Below are 25,186 nucleotides of genomic sequence, written 5' to 3'. Positions count from 1 at the left end.
AATCTGTAGTTTATTCCCTTGTTAAGCCTTGTGCTAGTCCTGGTCAGGACAGTCTCATCCACATAGGAAATCTCAGGGAAGTGGCTGTATGCTACTCTGTAACCGAGGTGGTGTCAGTTGACCACATTCTCCAAACCAACCAGATAGTCTTCATCCTTGATGTCTTTTCTTTTGTAAAATCAAAAATACTGTTTGAAAACACTTCTGATAAAACATAAATCTTACCTATGTGTCAAATGTGAAAATATGTCTTTAAATCTGAGTCCACAAGCTTTTAGCTCTGTATCAGGAATGAGCATGTGTGCATGCACTCCCACATGCCTGTGTGTTAGCACACTGTGTGTGCAGCAGCCTCTGTTGTTTTCTGTTTTTTTTACTGTGATATTGAATTTGGTATAGAGAACTGTGGAATTTACTTGTTATTGGTACAGAGTACCAAATTTCTGATATTGTGGCATCCCTACTCTACAGTTGGTTAGTTGCAGAAAATAATATGAACAAGGAACAGCAAAGGCAGCCGCTAAAAAAAAACAAAAAGGTCAGTAACACTTGTAATTTGTTATACATGTTGTGTTCACCATTGGTAGTCGTGACTGGTAAGACCGAATACGAGAGTCTACGTCATCAAGTAGTGTGGACGCCAGGCGTGAATGTAGCAAAAGAAATCCGCTTTTGACTAAAACATATTAATGTGGCTGTAGTATGAGTGTGGAATAGGTGTGGAAAAGGCCCATGTGGTTTTCAGGGAGAATAAACACCCACTTCAATTCTGTTTCTTACCGTCGGGTACGAATGGGTGCTTTCTCCCATCTGACCTTGAGGGAAGTAATGAGCCTATTGCTGTTTGGCGCACCAGAATGAGGCGACGTATTGTCAGTGTCTTTCTGTTTTACAAGAGAAAAGAATTAAAGGATGGAAACAAATCGGGTGGTTTGGCAAATGTGCATCTGGTTAACTGCCCCAGCACTGCTTCAGGTGTGACTTGATAAATTGGAGTATTGAAACATGAAATATGCTTGATGACTTGATCCCACAGAGAACAGTACCTCAGACTGCTTGTTATTAACTGCGCATTTACCTCCTTGAAGTATTAATTTTTGCATTTTTGTGTAATTACACACAAAGGTCCCAATTAAAAAAAAAAAAAAAAAAGCGCAAATAGCTACAGTTAAGGTTACTCATCACTCCATATTTGTGTCAGATTCAGGTTGCACTTCTGTTGGCATTACTTTACTGATAGAAAAGCTCTGACAACTCTTTTTAAACTACAGTAAACACAATGTCCTGCTTCAGGGCCAGTAGGCTATATTTTGTATTAACCTCTTGTTCTTTGATTCGGTGAGTACAGTTCACCCTCTAACGTTCCAATGCCATTATATTGTGTTGTGTGTGAATGGGCTGTTTACAGCAGAGACTGTGGTGAGGGACGGAAGGCACTTTGATTTTAATGCATGTCCAGAGCACAAAACACACATCGTTGAGAGAAGACTTTGTTTTATTTCAGTGGATTCTTACATAGCACAAACATGAACAAAACAACAACAAAGTGATCGAATTCTTCTGTACATAGCTAAATGTACTTATAGTGTTATCTTTTAAAATGCAGAGCAGGTTCAAATGCAGACTCAGTTTGAAAAATTACAGTATATACACACATAAATATGTATATATAAAATATAAAAAGATCAGTTGTCATCAACGTCAAACTTTAAAGGTAGCGTATGAGGCTGGAGCTCTTGAAAAATAAAAGTTTCTTATCATAAAATGCACAATGATTAATTGCAACTCATCTACATCTTTAAAAGTCATTCATATAGTACATGTTCAGTATCAACACCATTTTTAAATATATGAATGAGCTCAAATTAGTAAAATGGCATTTACCATTGGTAAAATCAAAGAGTCATTGCATCAAATTGCCCAAAAATCTAATGTAAAACAAAGAATATAAACCACTGACCATAACGAAAGTGAAATAACAAAAGCAAAAACCCACAACCACTGCAACATCATCCTTAGGGATTTACTTGAGTGATAAAAGGCAGTGTAATTACATTCTCTGGTACCATTTTATGATAAGTCATCTTTTATTGGGGGTTTATATCCTTTATCTAAAGATTTTTATTACCTAATAATTCATTCACTAAATGCTTTATAGTTCACTTATAAGCCATTAATAAGAAAAACTTTTGGACTACCAGCTTGTAAAAATCTCTTTGGCCTGGTGTTTATCCTCCTCCAGCATGGTACCTGTTTGACAATGACCTTTTGGGAAAGATCTGTAGACCATCTGGTCCACAGTTCATTTTTAACAGCTGATTAACATTTACAGCTGCAAACTTTAAGTAAGGAAGGGGTCTTACAATAATTAATGTCCTGCTGGAGGAAGAAGACCACACAGAGATTTTTCATCATCCAGCAACACAAAAGTTGTTTGTTAATAGTTTACAACTAATCTATAAAACATTAGCTAATTACTGACCAACAATATTTTTTATGCTTTTATTTCTGTTAAGCACATTCAATGACCTCTGTGTATGATAATGTGCTATACAAATACATTTGCCTAGCTTTGCTTAGATACTGGTATAAAACATTGTTAGTTATTATGTTTTGGTCTAAGTAACTCACACCAGACTGTAAGTACTGCCACCAAAATAACTAAAACACCTTCTTGACACCATAGGATGGGAAAACAGATACAAGGAATATTTAAGAAAGTATATTACAAAAATTTGTTGCCACTTAAAACTTCTGTTTTACAAAGGGAACCAAAGGGGAATGAGGGTAAGGGGACAAAGCTCTAGCCCTGCTGGCTAGCCTCTCTTTGTTGGCTTTCTTTCTGCCGGTAGTGAAAGAGACTGGTAGTGTCAAGCTCACCTGCGTAGTGAATAGCTTCAGCAAACAGCTTCACCACCTAATACATAGGAAAAACAGGAGAGACAGTGTGTAAATGTAAACTGACATATAAACCACTTTTCCCCAGTCGCTGGTATTGTGACATTTACAGACCTGGTAATTTGTGATGAGTGGAACACCGTGGTCGACAGCCATTCTGCGGATGAGGAAGTTGTCCTTTAGGTGGCGAGTGTTGTTATTGGGCAAGTTGACCACCAGGTCAATATGACCCTCGTTGATCAGTCTGAAAAAACGAGCAAAAAAAAAAAAACCGTCATCGATCATAATCAAAAAATTTAAACCACTTAAAAGCACAAGCTGCAATATTTTTGACAGACATCCAAAATCAACTAGTGAATGATAAAAAAAATTATTTGAATATATAGCAGGCCAACATGACCCAGATATATTACTTAATTTAGTGTGCCCATAAAGTGCTGTTCCTGCTGGATGTAGACATAGGCACTAAGCAGTCCATTGCTAATGTGTTTGCTGTTTGACCAAGCAGTATAAAAGAGCTCTGCTGCTGTGAGTTTGTTTCAGACAATTTCTGCCTCCTAGTGGTCAAATATAAACATGCAGCGGGCATGTTTATATTTAGTTGGCCTGATCTTCTTTGTACACATCATCGTAATATGTGGAAAATAATGCTACATTTCTGTTTTAGGCTGATTACACAGTCAGTTTCATGTCATTTTTGTCCAAATAAATGTTCTTCCCAGAAATATTAAAGCTTTTCAACTGAGTGAAAAACAAAGTTTAGTTTATTAGAAGTTTTAGAAGTATTAGAATATTTTACCCATTGATATAGCTCACTTACTCACTCGCAGAATGACAGAGTGCATCCCCTAGCCCCTTACCCTAATCCTAACTATCACAACTAAATGCCCAACCCCCCACCAAGTCTTAACCTTCAAACAGGCCTTTGAGGTTATGCGGACTCACCACAATGTCCTCACATTCACAAAATGCCCTCAATTCAGTAACTCACAAAGATAACTGGTCCTCACAAAGATAGAAGTTCAAGTGTACACATACACACAGTAGAGCCCTGACTTCAGTGTCGCCTTTTTCATTTGAAGTCCTTTGACAGGCAGCATTGAATTAGTGGTGAATTCTAATGGAAAATATGGAGGACAGACAGCAGTGACAACAAAGGTCATGTACTTCTTTATAAAGGGTAGGCCTCTATGCCGCCTCACACAGCTGATGCCATCCAGCCGTGTGTGTGTGTGTTGTCTTGGTCTATGCCTATTAAATTCCCTTTAAATCCTCTTCTTCACCAGCTCATTCCCAAATATGTGGTCCAGATGGCTTCACTGTAGTATGATCATGACTTGTTTGTGGAGTAATTACGTGAAAATTGCAGTCACCGTCAGCCTGCTACAATTATTCTATGCTGCTAGAAGCTGTGAAAAATGTTATACCTCTGACAACTGAACTAGGGCTGAACGATTTGGGAAAAATATCAAATTGCAATTTGCTTTTTTTTTTTTTTTTTTACCAATATTGAGATTACGATGTCATATGCAAACATTTTTTATTAGTTCCTTATCTTCTGTATTATTCAACAAACACAAGCAATAAATCATTCTATATATATATATATAAATAGAAAAAAGGCCTTCAGCTTTCCTGTAGGTTTTCAGCTCCGCTGCGACTCGCAGCTTGCATTTTTATATAGCTCTGGTATGGCAACCTGGCTAAAATATGTGCAGGAGGGCATGTTGTACCGCTTATATATGCATTTAGCAAAGCCGTAAACCCAGGCTTGGTCACTGTGCTGAGGCATCATATCTTTCTCTATGAACTCTGTTATTGCCTGAGTTATTTCCCCGTGCTGTTTTGAATTACGTTCATATGGAATTATGTTTTCAAACATTTCGGTCAGGGATCCTTGTGTGGGGCTTTATGGCTTACTTGACACACTCGACGGCATTTTAGCCATGCAACTATCATACATGGCTTTGTAGTGTTTTTTTAATTGCTGATACAGGTTAGTAGTGTTGCCCTGTGACGTAGCAAGGCAGGTTCTGCACAATACCTGAGGCTGTGCACCATGTTCTTTTTTTTAAAGCCAAAATAGTTCCACACAACCGACGTACTGCTCCTCTTTGACACTAAAGTTTCTGCAGTGCCAGGTTCTGTCAAGCCTGAGGCCATTATTCAACAGGTCAAAGTGTAGCGTGCCAAGTAGTTGCTCCCTCTTTTAGCTGACTGCTCTACTCTTGCTTACATGTCAGTTGACCAGAGTCTAATCGCAGCCTTTGTGCTTAGAAAATCATGTTTTATCATATCGTGATATAATCATAAAAGTGAACACATTCTAAAGCGAAAGTGACCAGTGGCAAATGATTTAAGTTTAATTTCAACAATAGGTGGAAGAAATGTAGACATCTTCAATTTAACTGACATTTTAGTTAATTACACTTACAGTTGTCCTAGATCTTTTTTTGCTAAAACAAAGTTTAGTAACACTCTTGCTTTATTTTTGGCCATGGCCAAATGAAGACCAAGACACTTCAGCTGTATTTTTTTTGATTTCCCCAAACTTGACTTGGCGTTGCTCTGACATAAGACTTTCCTCATCCTCCCTATTCAAGCCCTAGTCTGGTTAATGTAATGACTGTGGACTTCAGAGTCTGCTACATCTGCTTTGATCTTGTCAGCATATTACAGTGATAATGAAGGGGCTATGCCCTTAGATCTTAAGGCAGTATCTTATGCTGATTAGATATCCCAATTTTGGATCCAATGAATCACAATTTATGTATTACTTAAGCACTGCCTCAGGAAAACCATAAGCAAATCTCATCCTCAAAGTTTTGACTCAGAGTAGCTTAGCTGGCTTTGTTTTCCATGTTTCCATGAATCTGTCAAAAAAAAAATTAAAGCATTAAAATTAACATTCCCCTACCTCTTAATACTAGGCAAACTGGTGTTTTCACCCTTCTCAGTGGGCCAGGCGACTGGAGTGGCAGGTACATCATTGGCGCACAGCCAGGCAGAAGTGGCTTCAGTAGCATAGAGCTATAAGACAGAAATAGGGCAACATTATTACTGGGGTATGTCTTTTTTTCCATTTCTTAATAAAGGCAGAAACATTACAACCAGGAAGCTCCATCAACCACTGTGTTGAAATCACACAGGAAAATATATCTTATATTTAATGAGAAGCCTGGTCTGTAGTGTTTGAAACATTCAAGCTTCCAGCACTCACCTTGAAGCCCTCCTCTTTTAGTTGGTGTGCTGTGGCCAGGAAATTGGGTCGGAACGAATGCTGGAAGGGAAGCAGACACATTTTTGAAAAACAAAAGGATAAAACAACATATGAATACCAGCAGAATGAGTGTTTTGATATGGGGTTCTGTTCAAACATAATGCATAACAGAAATTGTATGAGACAAACTCCATCATGTACTGTTCATCATTGAAAGCTTGTTCTAAATCTGCCCTGATCTCTTGGTCCCTCTTCCAAACCATTAGTCTTACTGTGCTTCAGAATGATTGTAATTAAGACTGTAGATGTGGAGCTATTTTACGCTGTGTTAGGCAATTATTACAGAACAAGACAAACTTTGGAGACTAAGAAAGATCTCACAATGCAATGCCATAGCTGCAACACTGATTTTTTTTTAACTTTTTGTTGCATTAAAGTTAACCAAATATTGTAGCATATTATACTGATACTAGTATCAGTATGATGTATTATTATACACAACATAATGCGCAGAAAACGAAGGGATCTGAATTATTTCAGAAGATACTATAGCTGACATGGCTCGGGAGGAGGCTATACGTCACTAGGTTGGATTTGTTATCAACACAACACAGTGAGGATGTAAAGGAAGAAAAAAAATCATTTTGTAATGCATTTATGTTGTTAGATATCAGTTTCAAATGACCTACTTAACAGATTCCACCAAGCATAAAGCACAAAAGTGCTGAAAACTCTTCTGTGAGTTTTTGCTGCTGATTTGCAACTGATTATGCTCAAACTGGGTGCCCTTCAGCTCAGTAAACAATGTGCTTGTTAAAATTACTGCTGTCCCACCAAAATAATTGTGATATGGTTTGAAATTTTTTGTATATTTTTGAGCCTACCTTAGTAAGCCATATGTGACATATACGTTTCTAATTTGGTGTGCAATTGTGTCACAGCTGCATAATTTGTACAAAAAAAGGTGGGCCTAATTAAAAAGACAGAGGCAGACAGAGAGAATTAGAGTGTGTGATAAAGAGAGAGAGAGAGAGACTGTGAGTTAAACAGCAACAGGTGGGGAGACAGTAACAACTAAAGGGACTGTAGCTGTGTTCCAATATACTAATGCCATAAAATATACACTGTGCACTCTTCTTCATAGTACATTGTTTTCACTATAATGTACGAGTTGAATAATGAGCATCAAAACACCAGCACACACAGCGGCAACGCCCTGACACTTGTCATCATGGATTGACTTGGAACAATTCTTTAGTATACATTGTCCGTTTCCAACTGATGTGTGTCAACATTTCAGACTAGAGTTACCGGCTTGCAATTGTATGCCTCCGCCAACCAGCCAAGTTGCAGGAAATATGGTCACAATATCCCCTTCCTGAGTTACAGCATTGAATATTGGCGAGAAATGTTTTTGCAGAACATTATGATGTCACAGTGAAGTCGACCTTTGACCATTTAGATATAAAAAGTAATCTCTTCATCATTTTATCCTATTAGATATTTGTTTTAAATTATGTCATAATTAACACACGATTTTGTGAGTTATGGCCAAAATGTGTCTTTTGAGGTCACAGTGACCTTGACCTTTGAGCATAAATTTCTAATCGGTTCATCTTTGAGTCCAAGTGAATGTTTATGCCAAATCTGAAGAAATTCCCTCAAGGTGGTCTTGATTATCATGAATTCAAGAGGCCAAAAAGGTGTTTTGTGAGGTCAGTGACCTTGATTTTTGACCACCAAAATCTAATTAATTCATCCATCAGTCCAAGTTAACATTAGTGCAAGATTTGAACAGATTCCCTTGAGAAGTTCCGGAGATATTGCGTTCACAAGGCCAAAACCATGTTTCATGGTGTCACTGTTACCTTAATCTCCAAAAACTAATCAGTTCATCCTTGAGTCCAAGATAGATAAGATCGATACTTTATACATCCCCTGGGGGAAATTCAATTGTCCAGCAGCTATATACAGTATAGTTAATGTTTGAAGAAATTCCCTCAAGGCATTACTGATATATTATGTTCACAAGAATGGGATGGCCATACAAACAGACGGACAGAACACCTGAAAATATAATGTTGGTGCGGGGGCACAAAAAGCTGCTTTTATAGTGTTTCGGGCTGAAAATGATTTTCCTTAATGGGGCTATTTCTAATGTAATCTGCAACGCTACAAAAACTAAAGTTAGCTAATGTTATGTTAGCTTTCTAAGCGTTGGAATACTATATTAAACTAACCTGCTGCTTACTTTAGAGCAGACATATTATCCCTTGTATTCATGTTGTTGTGTTTTTGCCTTTGTAAAAGCAAAAGGCAACAAAAAATTACACTATCTTCCAGACTTTGGATTACGAAAGTACTACTCTAGTAGGCCCTGCATACACGTTGAAATGTTGAAGACTCCAAAGCCTAATAGAGAAGCCCAGTAATGGTTGCTTAGCCGTGACTATGCAATCAAGCAAACAGTTGGCTGAGGGATTTAGCAAATGTAGAACACAGAAAGATGGCAGCAATAACAGACAGACAGACACAGTGTTAAATGTGTAAGGATACGCAGGATGATGCATCTCTAATATAGGACATCCACACCCAAACAAAATATAGAAACTGAATAACTGTGTTTCTATGAATTTACTTCTTGAAATATGTAGCTCAAGGGCTGGTAACACATTAGTCAAATTTGCCAGCAGAATATTCATAACACATCTACATGAGGAATACTGCACCAACAATAACAGTTTAGTACAAGGGAGTCCCCATACTAATATGACATTTCAATACTGCCTGTGTGAAACTGAAATTTACCGCCCTCAAGCTTGAGGCCACAGTCTTTTCCACTAGACTGCCTCACAAGATTGCACAGTCAAATGAAAACAATTTTAATCCCCCTACCACAATATTTGTTTAAACGGTAGGAGGTAAATCTCAGTGTTGCCCTGTGTTCTGTATGTCGACCCTAACTGTTGCTGCTCGTCAGCCATGTTATAGTGAGTATGTGACCCCAGGCACTTGCCTTGAAGTGGACCTGTTCCCCAAGAGCACCAATTACACAGCTAGTGTTGTGAGTGCTTTGTTCAAGCTGCATTAGTCAAACTCACAGTTTGGCAACCCAGGGTAGCAGCGAGACTTAATTACTAAAACTCATGTAATGTGCTGTCATTAAAAAGTACAGAGCCCAGGCTTACATTTTGTTCTTTTCTGTGGGTGTGGATTGGGAAGGGTAGAGAGATGTTGTTGCAGCACAATTATCTAGAAATGAGGATTCAAGACTTCTTTTGACAGAGCATTTGGTTGATGAGGAAAACATTTTTACATTTCACTGGTTTTGTCGTTTTTTTTATTTTTTTTTATGAGCGGTTCATTTACACCTTGGGTGATTTTATAATGAGGCTCATGTTTCTTTGACTGGTTACTGATTGAGTTTTATGTCTGTTTAGTGCCTCTTATTATCACCATTAGATTCCCGCATATTTTCCATTCATCTGAGGGGCATCATCCGTTCCTCCCTAGATTATTCACGCCTTGTCACTTAGGAGCTGATCATAGTTTTAAGTCACATGAGAGTTGGTGGTCGCAAAAATCAAGGTTTGATTTGATGTGAAACAAACTGAGGAGTGCCAGGCTGGCAATGTGAGAAGCTTATACCCTAAAAGATTTAGGCCACCTGTTCAGAAGGCACCTCACATTGGGTGTCTTGTGGGCAGGAGGTACCATAAGGAAACAAACAGGAGGCAAGTGGACCTCCAGATGGCCGAGGTCTTACCTGAATCCCAATAAGGATCCCCTTCTGTGGCAGCTTGAAGCCTGTGGAGAGCATAGCTTTCAGGAAGGCTGAATAAATGTTTGGTCCAAAACAAGCCACCTGCAAGAAAACACATGAACAGACCCCACATGAGTAACTGTAAACACTGACTCTCCAAATTAGTTGGGAGAAAAAAGAATTACACAAGAATTAACGGAAAAATTGGGTGCCATTGTTTTCAATTTGCTCACTTCTCCAGTGGAGGCCATCTCACAGCGAAGCACAGGGTCTGCATCCCTCAGTCGTGGCCAGGAGAACATTGGTGCCTGGTGGAAGGAGGGAAGAGGGAAAGATTTGTTTTGACATGGTTTTGAAATAATAGGACATAACCACATGTGATGCTAATGAGCTACTATTGAAACTCCACGTCCTTTTAGGAATCTCCTTGTTTAGTTGCAACTAGCACTTGAGTCACAATGTCATTTGTTCAGCTAAATCACAAAGATGGTTTCCCATTCTCCTTGTATTGTTGACCAGTTATATACAAATTCCCACTGACTGACCATGAAAACCAACTGCTATTACCAAAGCAGTGGGGAATAGAAAAGAACATCCAATAAAACAGCAACCAATAGATAATCATTTGCCATATTTCTAATTATGATACAGAATGTTTGTTGTCAACTGGAATCACTTCAGGGATTTGCTGCCACCTATAGGGGAAATAAAGCTTGCATTACCTTAAAAAGTAACTAGTGAACTGAGGCTGGCAGTTGTATATGTATATGGAAGAATAAAGGTCACTGTCTGTTTAATGACAAATAAAAACTCATACAGACCAAATATGAGCGATTTTTTTCACCCAATACCAATCATTTCATTTTGCAAAGCACCATTACTGCTTCAGCTAGAAAACTTTAAGGGCACATCAGAAAATCAGAGGAGAGAGAGGGTGACGCTTAGATTAAAAATTAAAAAAATTAACATTACAACTGCTGGTACAGACTAAAAAAGGAAATCCAAAAAGAAGAGGACTTCTTAAACTGCAGGACACCAGTCTCTTTAATGACCTGTTTGACATGCTGTCTCCATGCTGAGAAGAAGGGGAAAAGAAAATAGGTGGCTTCACTGACAAAGAAACACCAGGGTGAGCCAGAAGAGGAAAGGAAGCTTGGACTAGAAGAGAGAAAATGAAAGACTACTGGGAGGATAGGTCAGGAAGTGAAGACAGTGAGGAGAGAAAAAAATAAGAGGAAATTAATAAAATGACTTGAGTGCAGACAGGGAACGTAAGAAGGAAAATTACATAATAAAACAAAAGGAGAAGGAAAGGAGGAGATACAATTACAAAAGTTAAAAGAGGAGAAAATGACTGTCAGGAAAATGCAGGAACAAGAGCAGAACGTAGCATCCGCTTGTTATTGTGTTACAGACAAATTTAGAATATTGGGGCGCCATGTGGAAAGCCATTCTTATTTTTTTTCATGTAAAAGACAACCCCCATCACCTAGAAGAAAGAAAGGAGGTGTGGCATTGTGTGGCTCATGTGTTCACACACACTGACACACACACACACACATGTAGAGGCAAGGGCCACAAGGGGGGGATTCATCCTTGAAGCGGGCTATCTAATCAGCTGAATGTAATGTTAGCATACTAATGTAAGAAGGGACGAAAAGAAGAGAATGCAGACAGAAAACCAGCATCCCTTATCATGGCTTTGTTCAAAGAGTTGGAGAAAGACAGGGAAGTATGCAGAGATAAAATGGTGGAATGTAACCAAAAAAGAAAATGAAATAGAGGGAGACGAACACGTACAGAGATGGAATAACAGTGAGGGCGAACTTTCGATTGTACAGTAAAAAAAAAAGACAAGGAACTACAATAATATAAATGGCAGAAAGGACAATTTGTGAAACAAAGAAATAGTGACACAGAGACGTTTGCAGGTCTCTGAGTAAATGTAAATCCAGAACAGTTGATTTGTACATCATCCAAATGAAGAGGGATCCTTATCCACCAAATCTACTGCAGCCTCTTCTTAGTCATTAAAACTACGAAGCAGATATGAAAGTGGAAATATAATCTAACCACAAACAAGAGGCAAAGAGAGGAAAGCAGTGAGAAAAATGGCATCACCAACACCCGGGGAGATTTAAATGCTGTGAAAATGAGAAAACCATACACAAGTCTTCATGAACAGAGAATGGTGTGTCTTAGTAACAGGATGTATGTGACTGTCACAGTAACCAAGCCTCTCTAACCACAGCATCCAACCAGCACACACACACAAACATTACCGCCCCATCTCCCTATCCCACACCGACCGCCCACTCCTAACAGACAGTAGAACTGCGAGGCTCCGCAACATGAACAATGTTATCTTGGGGCAGCAGCTGAGCTCCAGTGGAAAAAGGAATGAATAAAGTAAGACATTTCCACATAACATTGTTGCTCACTGTGGGCCTTGTTGGAGGCGGAAGTGGCACCTGTGTAAATGTCTTTATATTCCCAGCTGAATGGAAATTAACAGCTACATTTTGTACCTACAGATTAATGAATGGTAATTCATTATTCATTGTCATTAATGAACGATTCATTAATCTGTAGGGTTTTTTTTTCTTTTAATGATACTGCAAATGACAGATATTTTGATAAGGTTCCATGTTCTGAAAACTCCTGATGTGACCCGATGTGGAAAGGAGAGCTAAATAGTTGGTAGGGCATTACAAGGTGAGTTTCTTTTTTTCCTTAAAGGGGACTGCTTTTGAATTTCTAGATGGCCAGTACGAGGTGACTGCTGTTGTTTTTGGTGTGGATTCCAGAGTGTAGCTAGTACACACATGTAGTACATGTAGCATTAGTGACAGTGGTGTTTCAGTGTATCATTTGGGAATAAAGAGAGAAAATTGTGGGAGTGGGAGGGGATTTAAAAAAATTTCTCTTCCTGAGTGGCAGCAGCTGGACTGTCGCAGGCTAAAAATCTGGAAAAAATTCAAAAGAAAGGATAAAACTTTGATAGATACCTGTTAAAAAAATGTCAAAAATTATTTAAAGCAATAAAGTTCCATATATAGTGACCCATTCAAAGGTGAAATAAATGTATTCTGTCAAATGACTCCCTATATAGAGAAGTGTGTTAGTGCAAATGTCTAAAACTGTATAACAGCCAGAAGTCAAAGCACAGATGTCAGTAGGCAAGAATTTTCAGTGTATCATATGTACATGTGGGAGATAAAACTATGTGACACATTATCTGACAGGGTGGATATATGTAGTAATCATTATATGACTCATAACGAGCAGATATTTCTGTGCTAACGTGCAGTTTCTCCAGTTATACTTGGCATTAACATAGCCTCCTTACATTAAAGTGTTTCTATGTTTATGATGTCTACGACGTTTCGAGCTTGGTTTTTCTTGGGTCATTAGGTTCACAAGAATGTGTCTATTTCAGGAGTCACCATAATGCCTTGCATGCCATGGTCAAGGGGACAAAATATCCAACAGTTGGAGGTTATTTTTCTTCAGCCATTAAGTGTACACAGGGGACGGACACCAAATCAGCTTCCTCCTCCTCAGATGTTGTTTTCATGCTCTTCTTCCTCTTAGTGTCATAAATACAACTGTGTTATCGTTCCTATGAGTTTGTGTATAGAGACAGAAATTACACAATGGGGACTTGTTAGTGAAAAGAAAACAACATGGCCTCAAACAAGGGACTGTCAGAGGAAAGAGACAGCAAGAGCAACAGAGTGAGGTTGAGAAGGAATGAGAGATAAATGAAGATGGTGTCTCTGGATGACAATGACTTGAACCTTGTGATGATACAGTGAACTTAGTGTGAATACATATTGATGGCACACACTTCAGGCTACAAAGGCTGTATAATAGTTTCAGACATCACAGTGTGTTTACAGTGGGGGCTTGATGTTATGGCGGCAGTAATGTGTTTAACGGGAAGAAAGAAATTAGCACTACTTCATTAAACAATCGTCATGTAATGTGGCACAGTTTCCAGCACAGCCTGTATCAGTCAGGGTATATGAAGTCTGTATCGTAGACTCCAAGTAAACTCTGGAAGTCTTTTAAGCTTGGTGCCTGGAGTATTCAGAGCTCTGATTAATATTCCTCACCACTGTGCAGCCTAGAAATTGAAAACTTTAGGTGGTGAGGAGGAGTGGGGGATTATACCTGCGTGATTGGCTCCAAACTACAGCCATTGTTACAGCAGCTCTGTTGTAATTAGAGGGAGAAATTACTTTGGAAAAAATAGCTTTGGAACAGCTGGCGACACGTAAACTCTCTCATACCCAATCTAAGAAGTAAGCCTCCCAGCCAGTATGAGAAAGCACCTACTACTCCCCACCATCATGCCTAGTAGACAGGATGGAGCAGTAATTGCTGTCTTTGTTATGTGATCCAAAGAAAGTTGCACTAGCAGAGCCTGCACTACCTATTAAGACATCACCCAAGTAGGGCTCTTTACATAGGAACTAATTTTCCGACTATACATAATATATCAGACTATAGGAAGCTCCGAAACATGGTTATTAGGGACTTGTAACAGGTAGCTATTACCCCTCAGCTCACCGTTGTAGTTTTGGCTTTGAGAACAATTCACAACTCAATAGGCATATAAAAACCTTTAAAACACATTGTATACTATTAAAAATCCCTGTCAGTAAATACAGAGGAGAGCTGCAAAGGAAATGTAGTTTTCCCGTTGCTTAGAAGGCACAGAAAAGCACAGGTGTTACTAATGACATTAACAAAAAGCTACATTCTATTCAAGTGTCCCACTAAGTCATGACAGTGTGACCGTGAGCCAGCATGCACAATACCAGGACCCTGAAACTTACATAATTAACTGTCATATTTACACCTGTGCTTTTCCTACTATGACATGTCTTCTGCAAAAAAAATGCTTATCATGATTATAATTCTGGTTCTTATAACTGCATCAAAGCCCTGCTTGCCCTGTTACAAAACCATTTCACAGGGCAGCCAATGACAAGAGCATGCTTGTTGTGTTGTTGAGGCCTCACTTACTTATAGGGCCATCAATTTCTTATTAATTTATTTATCCATACATCCATCCATTCACTCTCTGTAGTAAAATTAACATTAAAATAAAACAAATTAAGAAGACTGAAGAAAGCCAGTCCCACAGTCCCCAGCTGTAAACAGTTATTTCAGTTTTCTCACCTTGATGCCAACATAGTCTACGGGAATGATGGGTTTCTCCAGCGAGGGCAGGCTGGCCTCATCCAAAGGCTCTCCCACCATCACTTTGGTTGCCACATTGATAAAGTCCACGCTGATTGTTTTTGATACAAAAGGGAAGGAGCGTGACGCCCGCAGATTACACTCTATCACCTAAAAGGATACACAGCACAAATAGTGTCATTGCAAAAAAGAAGACAAGTTAATGTGCACATTGGCTAAGGCTAATCAACAGATAAACACGCTCTGTGCAAATACATAGATTACCGATGCACACACGTGGAACAAATGGCAAAAATATATACATACACATTTTCTGTATGTGTACTGTAGCTGGAACATCAAAATTTAAGGCAACATTGATCATAAAACCCCAAGACAAGGTGATTTCAGTTTGTGAGTGAATTGCATTTGCTGCAACCAGATGTGAAAATGCCAATCTATCATTTTGTCATACCCTGGGAAATAATACCTACCATGACATCATTGCCTTTAACCAGAAACTGAGTGTTAAAGGGTCCTGAAATTTCAAAAGCTTGTGCAATTTTGCGGGTGGCAGTCTTAACCTGAGAGCAATGGAAAAAGAAAACAGACATAGGTAATATATACGAGGTTGTCTGTAAAGTGTTTCATACCACAGTATCTCCCTATACAGATATGATGGAGAAAAAAATGCATAAGCACATCATGGTTTAACTACACATGGAAAAGAGTTAAAGAGCTTGTTTTCTATAGAACATGAACTTGTTCATCAAAAATTATACTACAGTTGAAATGGTTCGAGTCACTATGTAAATGCTGAGGATAATTTAACTGACCTTTTCTAGTGCCCCCTGGCTAATAGTCTGGGTTGGTAGCATTAGGGTGGCATCTCCTGAGTGAACCCCAGCGTCCTCCACGTGCTCTGTTATGGCATGGACCAGAACCTGGACAGACACGCAGTGATTATGTCACACTTAAAATATTTGCATACTGATTATAACTCTAATAAAACAGAAATCCAAAGCAACTCAGCCTTTACACCCTGTTCTCTGATGAGATTTTTACAGACTTAGAGGCAGATGGTCTCCAGACTGGATGTATTTATACAGTATGTCACTGTGCAAAATAGTATACAAAAGTGCAGTGTCAAAATATGTTGAGACAGTTCTAAAACAGTGAGTGATGCACTGCATGTAGAGGAAATATATTCAGTCAACACTGTTGACCTGACTGAAAAAGGGCTCAGGAGAAAGGAAAAAGGGCCCATACTTGTTGACAGAGCTGGTAAGTAACCATGCACGTGCATATGCAGTGTCAAAAGAATAACTTCCAACATTTCATCCACAGGAAAGGAGATTTGTATCACCAAGCAACTGCGAATGTGTGTGTCTGTAAATGAGCTGCTGTGTCATTAGTTCATTTAAACTGCTGCTAACCACCGCATTCATTAGCACTCTTCAGATAGAGTCTGTAATTAATATGTATTATCTCTGACTTTTCCACTCTCCCACACATATACTCACTCTCTCTCACACACATACATAGGCTGGCCAGGAATAATGAAGCCTGTTTGGTATTCAATGAATGGACAGCTTGTTAATGTGATACTGAAGATAAAGGAGGGGCTGCATTCAGGGAAAGTAGAGAGAGAAAATCTACCATACAACTGGTTTGCCCACGTTCAAACTGACACCCTTGAAATGACTCCCAGGGCCTAGACAATAGAAAAATAGACAGGGCATTGAGGACAAGTACCCAGGTGGCTCTGCTGTGTACTGCAACTTACAATGCTAACAATTAAACAATTTTAAGTTTTCCATTTTACTGTTAATCTGAGACTTCCATGATTAAATGGGACATCTTAAACATCTAGCTTTCAGTATTTGATAGAATGTTCTTCTTTTGTGACTTTCAAGTAACACTGAAATCTGAACACACTTTTACTTTTAAACTTATAAAAGATGCAGTTCAACAGGAGAGGAAATGAAACATAAACAGGTAACTTTCCAATAAATGGATTCAAGTATTTTAGGAGTTTTCCATAACATTCTTTGAAACAAACTAGGTTGAACATAATATTAGCATATATGTGCATAACATTCATAATAGAGCAACAAATTTACAATTAACGGAAAAAGTATCAAAAACTCATGTTGGTTAATTCGGTTAATACTTCCCCAATGCATGTGTTCATGAACTGTCCCCTTAAAAAAAAATCATGTTCAGTTACGCGCCTCCGCCCCATCCTACTAACATTGGTCTGTGTTAACTGTTAATTCAAAGCGAAGCTAGCAATATTGATGACATGAGCGCAAACACTGAGCCTCAGGTTTCGTCCACACTAATAAGTTTTAGTTTTAAAATGCATCACTTTTGCTACATTTACTTCCACACTACTCCAGAGTTTTCGAGCCTCTAAAAAAGAGACTTTTGCCGGCCCGTTTTAGTTTGAAAACTCAAACAACTGGTTTTGTGCTGTCATCTGGATGGGCAGAAACTGAGACTTTTGGAAACACTGATGCAGACATCTGCCTCATTTACTGAATGGGTCTCATCAGTTACGTCTACCAGACAATGGTGAATGCAACATGGATAGGTAACACCATCAATTTGTTTAGTTACTTGACACACAATCACATTGCAGAATATGAAGAGTGTATTGGCTAAAAAAAAAAAAAAAAGAGACCGATAAGCACCAAAGTAATCGTTAATTAATCATGAACAAGGTAAAAGTTTGAAAAAAAAAAAAAAAAAAACGCATATCTGTGGCGCATGTCAATCAGGTATGAAAACCCTAAACTGATCTAATGTAAAAAAGACAAAAATGATTTAGTGGCACCACTTTCCTGGATTTTGGTTTTCATGTATTCCAGTCTCCCTATCAGATCTGTCTGGGCTGTTACATCTTTTCATTGAAGATGGATGAGATTACTTCCACTTTATTCATCTACTGGGCTCACTATCTTTTATACCTCTCCATTTAATAGGAAAAATAATGGAGGACTGAATAAGGCGAGACTACTGAGATTAATAACAATGTTACGGTTATATATTAAAATATGGTCAGGGTGTCAATATACAGACAAGATAGACAAATAATGTTGTTGTAGTGCAAAACTATGTTACATTATGTAGAGAATGTATACTGTATGAAACCTACGTTTTGGTGCTTGTAATTAAAGCAGGCAGAACATAATAGGTCTGGTGTATGTTGTCTTTCCATATACGTACTGACAACACAATGGCATGGCAATGGTTACAGACAAAAGCCTGTATAACTGGTGTTGGACCTCAGTCCATTCAAATGGTGGAGGCCACATGTTCTTTTGTGTGCACAGACAAAGAACAGCCACTTCAATTCTGTCCCCCAGTGTCGTATACCTTTCACACCTGGGTGTGAAACCCACTCAGGTGCCTAACAACCAGGTAGTATTGGTCATTGTGTGACATGTGGCCCAGGGCATCACCAGCTACCATGCCAACAAAACTCAGCTGTTCTCTCTCTGCTCAATTCCAGGTGTGGGACAAGCATGGCTCTCAGCACCAGGTTAGCACTGCTGCTAACTGAAACCTCTTCTCTACAGGACTGCTGACAGCATACTTCTGCACTGCACTCTTTCTCAACACAGAAGTCAAGGGTGTAGGTCATTGCTATTGTGGCATGTATCAGGAACGTGCAGGAAGAGGAGTACAGGGATCTGACGATGGCCTTCAGTGAATGGAGCAACAAGAACTGCCACCTTCTGAACACCTCCAAGACCAAGGAGATGGTCATTGACTTTTGGAGGTCTAGACTCACCCTTCAGCCAGTCAACACTAGAGGGAATGACACTGAGTAGGTGCACACTTATAAATATCTAGGAGTGCACCTGGACAGTAAACTGGACTGGTCCCTGAACACGGATGCCATCTACCGGAAGGGGCAGAGCTCAGGTCCTTTGATGTCTGCAGTGAAATGCTGCACATGTTTTATCAGTCAGTGGTGGCCAGTGTACTTTTTTTTATACTGCAGTCTGCTGGGGCAGCAGCATGTCAGACATGAACACAGGGAGACTGGATGAGCTGGTCAAAAAGGCTGGGTCTGTGCTTGGCAGGAGTCTGGACTCACTCAGGACTGTTGTGGAGAGATGCATTGCAATGTAAGATGGAAGCCATCTTAGACAATACCAACCACCCTCTCCACAATGTTCTGGCAGGACAGAGAAGCAGCTACAGCTGCAGCAAATGTGTCATCTCGCTGGGCTGCAAAACAGAGAGGTTCAGGAGATCCTTTGTTCCCACTGCCATCAGGCTATAAAACAACTCTGCCAAAGGAAGTTATTATTAACTGTTATTATTATTATTACCAGTGAGCTACTGGAAACGATAAATAAAGTATCTGTCTGCCTATGCATTTTAGTATGTATGTAGTATGGATGTTCTACCAGTCTGTGGTGGCCAGTGTCATCTTCTTTGCTATAGTGTGCTGGGGGTAGGCATAGGGAGCTGCGGCACTTTGAATATGAAGTATGTGAAGATGGCCCGCTCTGTGGTGGGGATAGAACTGGACAGTGTGGAGGCAGTGACAGAGAAGAGGATGAGAGGAAAGCTGAAACCTATCATGGACAACCTCTCTTATCCCCTCTGTGCTGAACTGAGACAGCTCAGGAGACTACACAACGCCAAAGCACCCGCAGTTTAAAGACTCGAATCTGTATATAACAATAGAACCCGGACAAACTGAATCAATCGACTAATTCTTTATATCTGTTTATATTTGCACATGTACAAAAGCCTACTCGTATAGAAAAGCCTATTCATGTTTAGAAATGCTTACCTTCTTAAGTTATTGTATATAGTATTTCTAATGATCTTATTTACTCTAGATTCTGTTTCTATTCTTATTATATTTCTTTATTACATTTAACCCCTTGTGCTGCTGCTGTGTCAATTAGAATTTCCTCTATAGAGGATCAATAAAGATATATCTTGTCTTGTCTGATCTTTTCATGAAAACGTCACAGCATAGTAAGGCATAAAAATGTCATAATATGGTAATAATATAGTAGACAAAAAACTTCAAAGTATAGGAGGGCTTAAAACGTCAAAAAAAAATCAAATTCTCTAAAAATGTCATGCTATTGTATGGCAAGAAAAAAGTCATAGTATACTAAGGCATATAAAGTCAAAATTCGTCATAGAATAGTAAGGCTTAAAACGTCAAAAAAGTCATAGTATAGTAAGGCAAAAATTGTCAAAAAATGTCATGCTATAGTATGGCAAAATAAAAAAAAGTCTTACTATACTAAAGCATAAAAAGTCAAAAAACATCATAGTAGAGCTTAAAACGTCAAAAAACGTCATAGTATAGGAAGGCATAAATTGTCAAAAAATGTCATGCTATAGTATGCCAAAAAAAAAAGTCATAGTATACTGAGGCATATGAAGTCAAAAATTGTCTTAGTATAGTAACGGTTAAAACGTCAAAAAAAGGTCATAGTATACTAAGGCTATATTGTCTAAAAATATCATGCTATAGTATAGCAAAAAAAAAAAAGTCATAGTATACTAAGACATGAAAAGTCAAAAAACGTCATAATATACTAAGGCATAAGTCATAAGAAAGTCATAGTACAGTAAAGCATAAATACTTAAAAAACGTAATAGTATAGTAAAGTATAAAAATGTCAAAAAATAAGGCATGAAACGTCACAGCAGAATAAGGAATGAAAATGTTTAAAAACTTCATAGTATACTAAGACATAAAAAAGGAAGAAAATCATAGTATAGTAAGGCATAAAAACATGAAAAAACGTCATAGTATAGTAAAGCTTAAAACGTCAAAAAAGTCATAGTATTGTAAGGCATAAATTGTCAAAGAATGTCATGCTATAGTATGGCAAAAAAGAAAAACTCATAATATACTAAGGCATAAAAACATGAAAAAACGTCATAGTATGGTAGAGCTTAAAACGTCAAAAAAGTCATAATGTAAGGCATAAATTATCAAAAAATGTCATAATATAGCAGGGCTTAAAATTTCAAAAAACGTCACAGTATAGTAAGGCATAAAAAAGGAAAAAAAATCATAGTATAGTAAGGCATAAAAAACGTCACAGTATAGTAAGGCAAAAATTGTAAAAAAAAAAAAAAATGTCATAGTATAGTAAGGATAAAAATGTCAAAAATAAGGCATAAAACGTCAGAGTAGAATAAGGAATGAAAATGCCTAAAATCGTCATAGTATAGTAAGGCATAAAAACATGAAAAAACATTGCAGTATAGTAGGACTTGAAACGTCCAAAAAAAGTCATAGTATAGTAAGGCATAAAAACATGAAAAAACGTCATAGTATATTAGGGCTTAAAACGTCAAAAAACGTCATAGTATATTAAGGTAAAAATCGTCATAGTATAGTAAGGCATAAAAATGGAAAAAAAATCATAGTTTAGTAAGGCAAAAAAGAAAAAGTCATACTCTACTAAGGCATAAAAAGTAAAAAAACGTCATAATATAGTAGGTCTTAAAACGTCAAAAAATGTCATAGTATAGTAAGGCATTAATTGTCAAAAAAGTCATGCTATAGTATGGCAAAAAAGAAAAAGTCATACTCTACTAAGGCATAAAAAGTAAAAAAACGTCATAATATACTAGGTCTTAAAACGTCAAAAAATGTCATAGTATAATAAGGCATTAATTGTCAAAAAAAGTCATAGTATAGTAGGGCTTGAAAAGTCAAAAAACATCATAGTATAGTAAGGCATAAAAATGGAAAAAAAATCATAGTTTAGTAAGGCATAAAAAACATGGAAAACGTCAAAGTATAGTATGGCTTAAAACGTCAAAAAATATCATATAACAAGGAATAAAATAGAAAAAAAATCATAGTTTAGTAAGGCATAAAAAACATGAAAAACGTCATAGTATAGTATGGCTTAAAACGTCAAAAAACGTCATAGTATAGCAAGGCATAAAAATGGAAAAAAAATCATAGTATTGTAAGGCATAAAAAACGTCATAGTATAGTATGGCTTAAAACGTCAAAAAACGTCATAGTATAGCAAGGCATAAAAATGGAAAAAAAATCATAGTATTGTAAGGCATAAAAAACGTCATAGTATAGTATGGCTTAAAACGTCAAAAAACGTCATAGTATAGCAAGGCATAAAAATGGAAAAAAAATCATACTTTAGTAAGGCATAAAAAACATGAAAAACGTCATAGTATAGTATGGCTTAAAACGTCAAAAAACGTCATAGTATAGCAAGGCATAAAAATGGAAAAAAAATCATACTTTAGTAAGGCATAAAAAACATGAAAAACGTCAGAGTATAGTATGGCTTAAAACGTCAAAAAACGTCATAGTATAGCAAGGCATAAAAATGGAAAAAAAAAATCATAGTTTAGTAAGGCATAAAAAACATGAAAAACGTCAGAGTATAGTATGGCTTAAAACGTCAAAAAACGTCATAGTATAGCAAGGCATAAAAATGGAAAAAAAAAATCATACTTTAGTAAGGCATAAAAAACATGAAAAACGTCATAGTATAGTATGGCTTAAAACGTCAAAAAACGTCATAGTATAGCAAGGCATAAAAATGGAAAAAAAATCATAGTATTGTAAGGCATAAAAAACGTCATAGTATAGTATGGCTTAAAACGTCAAAAAACGTCATAGTATAGCAAGGCATAAAAATGGAAAAAAAATCATAGTATTGTAAGGCATAAAAAACGTCATAGTATAGTATGGCTTAAAACGTCAAAAAACGTCATAGTATAGCAAGGCATAAAAATGGAAAAAAAATCATAGTATTGTAAGGCATAAAAAACGTCATAGTATAGTATGGCTTAAAACGTCAAAAAACGTCATAGTATAGCAAGGCATAAAAATGGAAAAAAAATCATAGTATTGTAAGGCATAAAAAACGTCATAGTATAGTATGGCTTAAAACGTCAAAAAACGTCATAGTATAGCAAGGCATAAAAATGGAAAAAAAATCATAGTATTGTAAGGCATAAAAAACGTCATAGTATAGTATGGCTTAAAACGTCAAAAAACGTCATAGTATAGCAAGGCATAAAAATGGAAAAAAAATCATAGTATTGTAAGGCATAAAAAACGTCATAGTATAGTATGGCTTAAAACGTCAAAAAACGTCATAGTATAGCAAGGCATAAAAATGGAAAAAAAATCATAGTATTGTAAGGCATAAAAAACGTCATAGTATAGTATGGCTTAAAACGTCAAAAAACGTCATAGTATAGCAAGGCATAAAAATGGAAAAAAAATCATAGTATTGTAAGGCATAAAAAACGTCATAGTATAGTATGGCTTAAAACGTCAAAAAACGTCATAGTATAGCAAGGCATAAAAATGGAAAAAAAATCATAGTATTGTAAGGCATAAAAAACGTCATAGTATAGTATGGCTTAAAACGTCAAAAAACGTCATAGTATAGCAAGGCATAAAAATGGAAAAAAAATCATAGTATTGTAAGGCATAAAAAACGTCATAGTATAGTATGGCTTAAAACGTCAAAAAACGTCATAGTATAGCAAGGCATAAAAATGGAAAAAAAATCATAGTATTGTAAGGCATAAAAAACGTCATAGTATAGTATGGCTTAAAACGTCAAAAAACGTCATAGTATAGCAAGGCATAAAAATGGAAAAAAAATCATAGTATTGTAAGGCATAAAAAACGTCATAGTATAGTATGGCTTAAAACGTCAAAAAACGTCATAGTATAGCAAGGCATAAAAATGGAAAAAAAATCATAGTATTGTAAGGCATAAAAAACGTCATAGTATAGTATGGCTTAAAACGTCAAAAAACGTCATAGTATAGCAAGGCATAAAAATGGAAAAAAAATCATAGTATTGTAAGGCATAAAAAACGTCATAGTATAGTATGGCTTAAAACGTCAAAAAACGTCATAGTATAGCAAGGCATAAAAATGGAAAAAAAATCATAGTATTGTAAGGCATAAAAAACGTCATAGTATAGTATGGCTTAAAACGTCAAAAAACGTCATAGTATAGCAAGGCATAAAAATGGAAAAAAAATCATAGTATTGTAAGGCATAAAAAACGTCATAGTATAGTATGGCTTAAAACGTCAAAAAACGTCATAGTATAGCAAGGCATAAAAATGGAAAAAAAATCATAGTATTGTAAGGCATAAAAAACGTCATAGTATAGTATGGCTTAAAACGTCAAAAAACGTCATAGTATAGCAAGGCATAAAAATGGAAAAAAAATCATAGTATTGTAAGGCATAAAAAACGTCATAGTATAGTATGGCTTAAAACGTCAAAAAACGTCATAGTATAGCAAGGCATAAAAATGGAAAAAAAATCATAGTATTGTAAGGCATAAAAAACGTCATAGTATAGTATGGCTTAAAACGTCAAAAAACGTCATAGTATAGCAAGGCATAAAAATGGAAAAAAAATCATAGTATTGTAAGGCATAAAAAACGTCATAGTATAGTATGGCTTAAAACGTCAAAAAACGTCATAGTATAGCAAGGCATAAAAATGGAAAAAAAATCATAGTATTGTAAGGCATAAAAAACGTCATAGTATAGTATGGCTTAAAACGTCAAAAAACGTCATAGTATAGCAAGGCATAAAAATGGAAAAAAAATCATAGTATTGTAAGGCATAAAAAACGTCATAGTATAGTATGGCTTAAAACGTCAAAAAACGTCATAGTATAGCAAGGCATAAAAATGGAAAAAAAATCATAGTATTGTAAGGCATAAAAAACGTCATAGTATAGTATGGCTTAAAACGTCAAAAAACGTCATAGTATAGCAAGGCATAAAAATGGAAAAAAAATCATAGTATTGTAAGGCATAAAAAACGTCATAGTATAGTATGGCTTAAAACGTCAAAAAACGTCATAGTATAGCAAGGCATAAAAATGGAAAAAAAATCATAGTATTGTAAGGCATAAAAAACGTCATAGTATAGTATGGCTTAAAACGTCAAAAAACGTCATAGTATAGCAAGGCATAAAAATGGAAAAAAAATCATAGTATTGTAAGGCATAAAAAACGTCATAGTATAGTATGGCTTAAAACGTCAAAAAACGTCATAGTATAGCAAGGCATAAAAATGGAAAAAAAATCAT

At 36.9% G+C, this 25,186-nt stretch overlaps 1 protein-coding gene across 1 annotated transcript in view; it reads right to left on the bottom strand.

Moving 5' to 3' along the window:
• Nucleotides 1-1,506: 1,506 nt before the first annotated feature.
• cps1 (carbamoyl-phosphate synthase 1) overlaps nt 1,507-25,186 on the bottom strand; it is a 64,422-nt gene continuing 40,742 nt past the window's right edge. The window contains exons 30-38 of the mRNA XM_022740572.1: nt 15,908-16,015; nt 15,566-15,655; nt 15,072-15,242; nt 10,115-10,189; nt 9,885-9,983; nt 6,119-6,178; nt 5,816-5,928; nt 3,013-3,142; nt 1,507-2,917 (exon numbers count right to left, since the gene is read on the bottom strand). Of these exons, the coding sequence (XP_022596293.1) occupies nt 2,804-2,917; nt 3,013-3,142; nt 5,816-5,928; nt 6,119-6,178; nt 9,885-9,983; nt 10,115-10,189; nt 15,072-15,242; nt 15,566-15,655; nt 15,908-16,015 (960 nt within the window). The 3' untranslated portion in view covers nt 1,507-2,803. The remainder of the gene's footprint in view (nt 2,918-3,012; nt 3,143-5,815; nt 5,929-6,118; nt 6,179-9,884; nt 9,984-10,114; nt 10,190-15,071; nt 15,243-15,565; nt 15,656-15,907; nt 16,016-25,186) is intronic.

Source organism: Seriola dumerili, unplaced genomic scaffold, assembly GCF_002260705.1.
Source record: "Seriola dumerili isolate Sdu_G_001 unplaced genomic scaffold, Sdu_1.0 BDQW01000052.1, whole genome shotgun sequence".
Taxonomy (NCBI): Eukaryota; Metazoa; Chordata; class Actinopteri; order Carangiformes; family Carangidae; genus Seriola; species Seriola dumerili.
The sequence above is the reverse complement of the archived record's forward strand: the minus strand, read 5'-3'. Positions and strand labels throughout refer to the sequence as shown.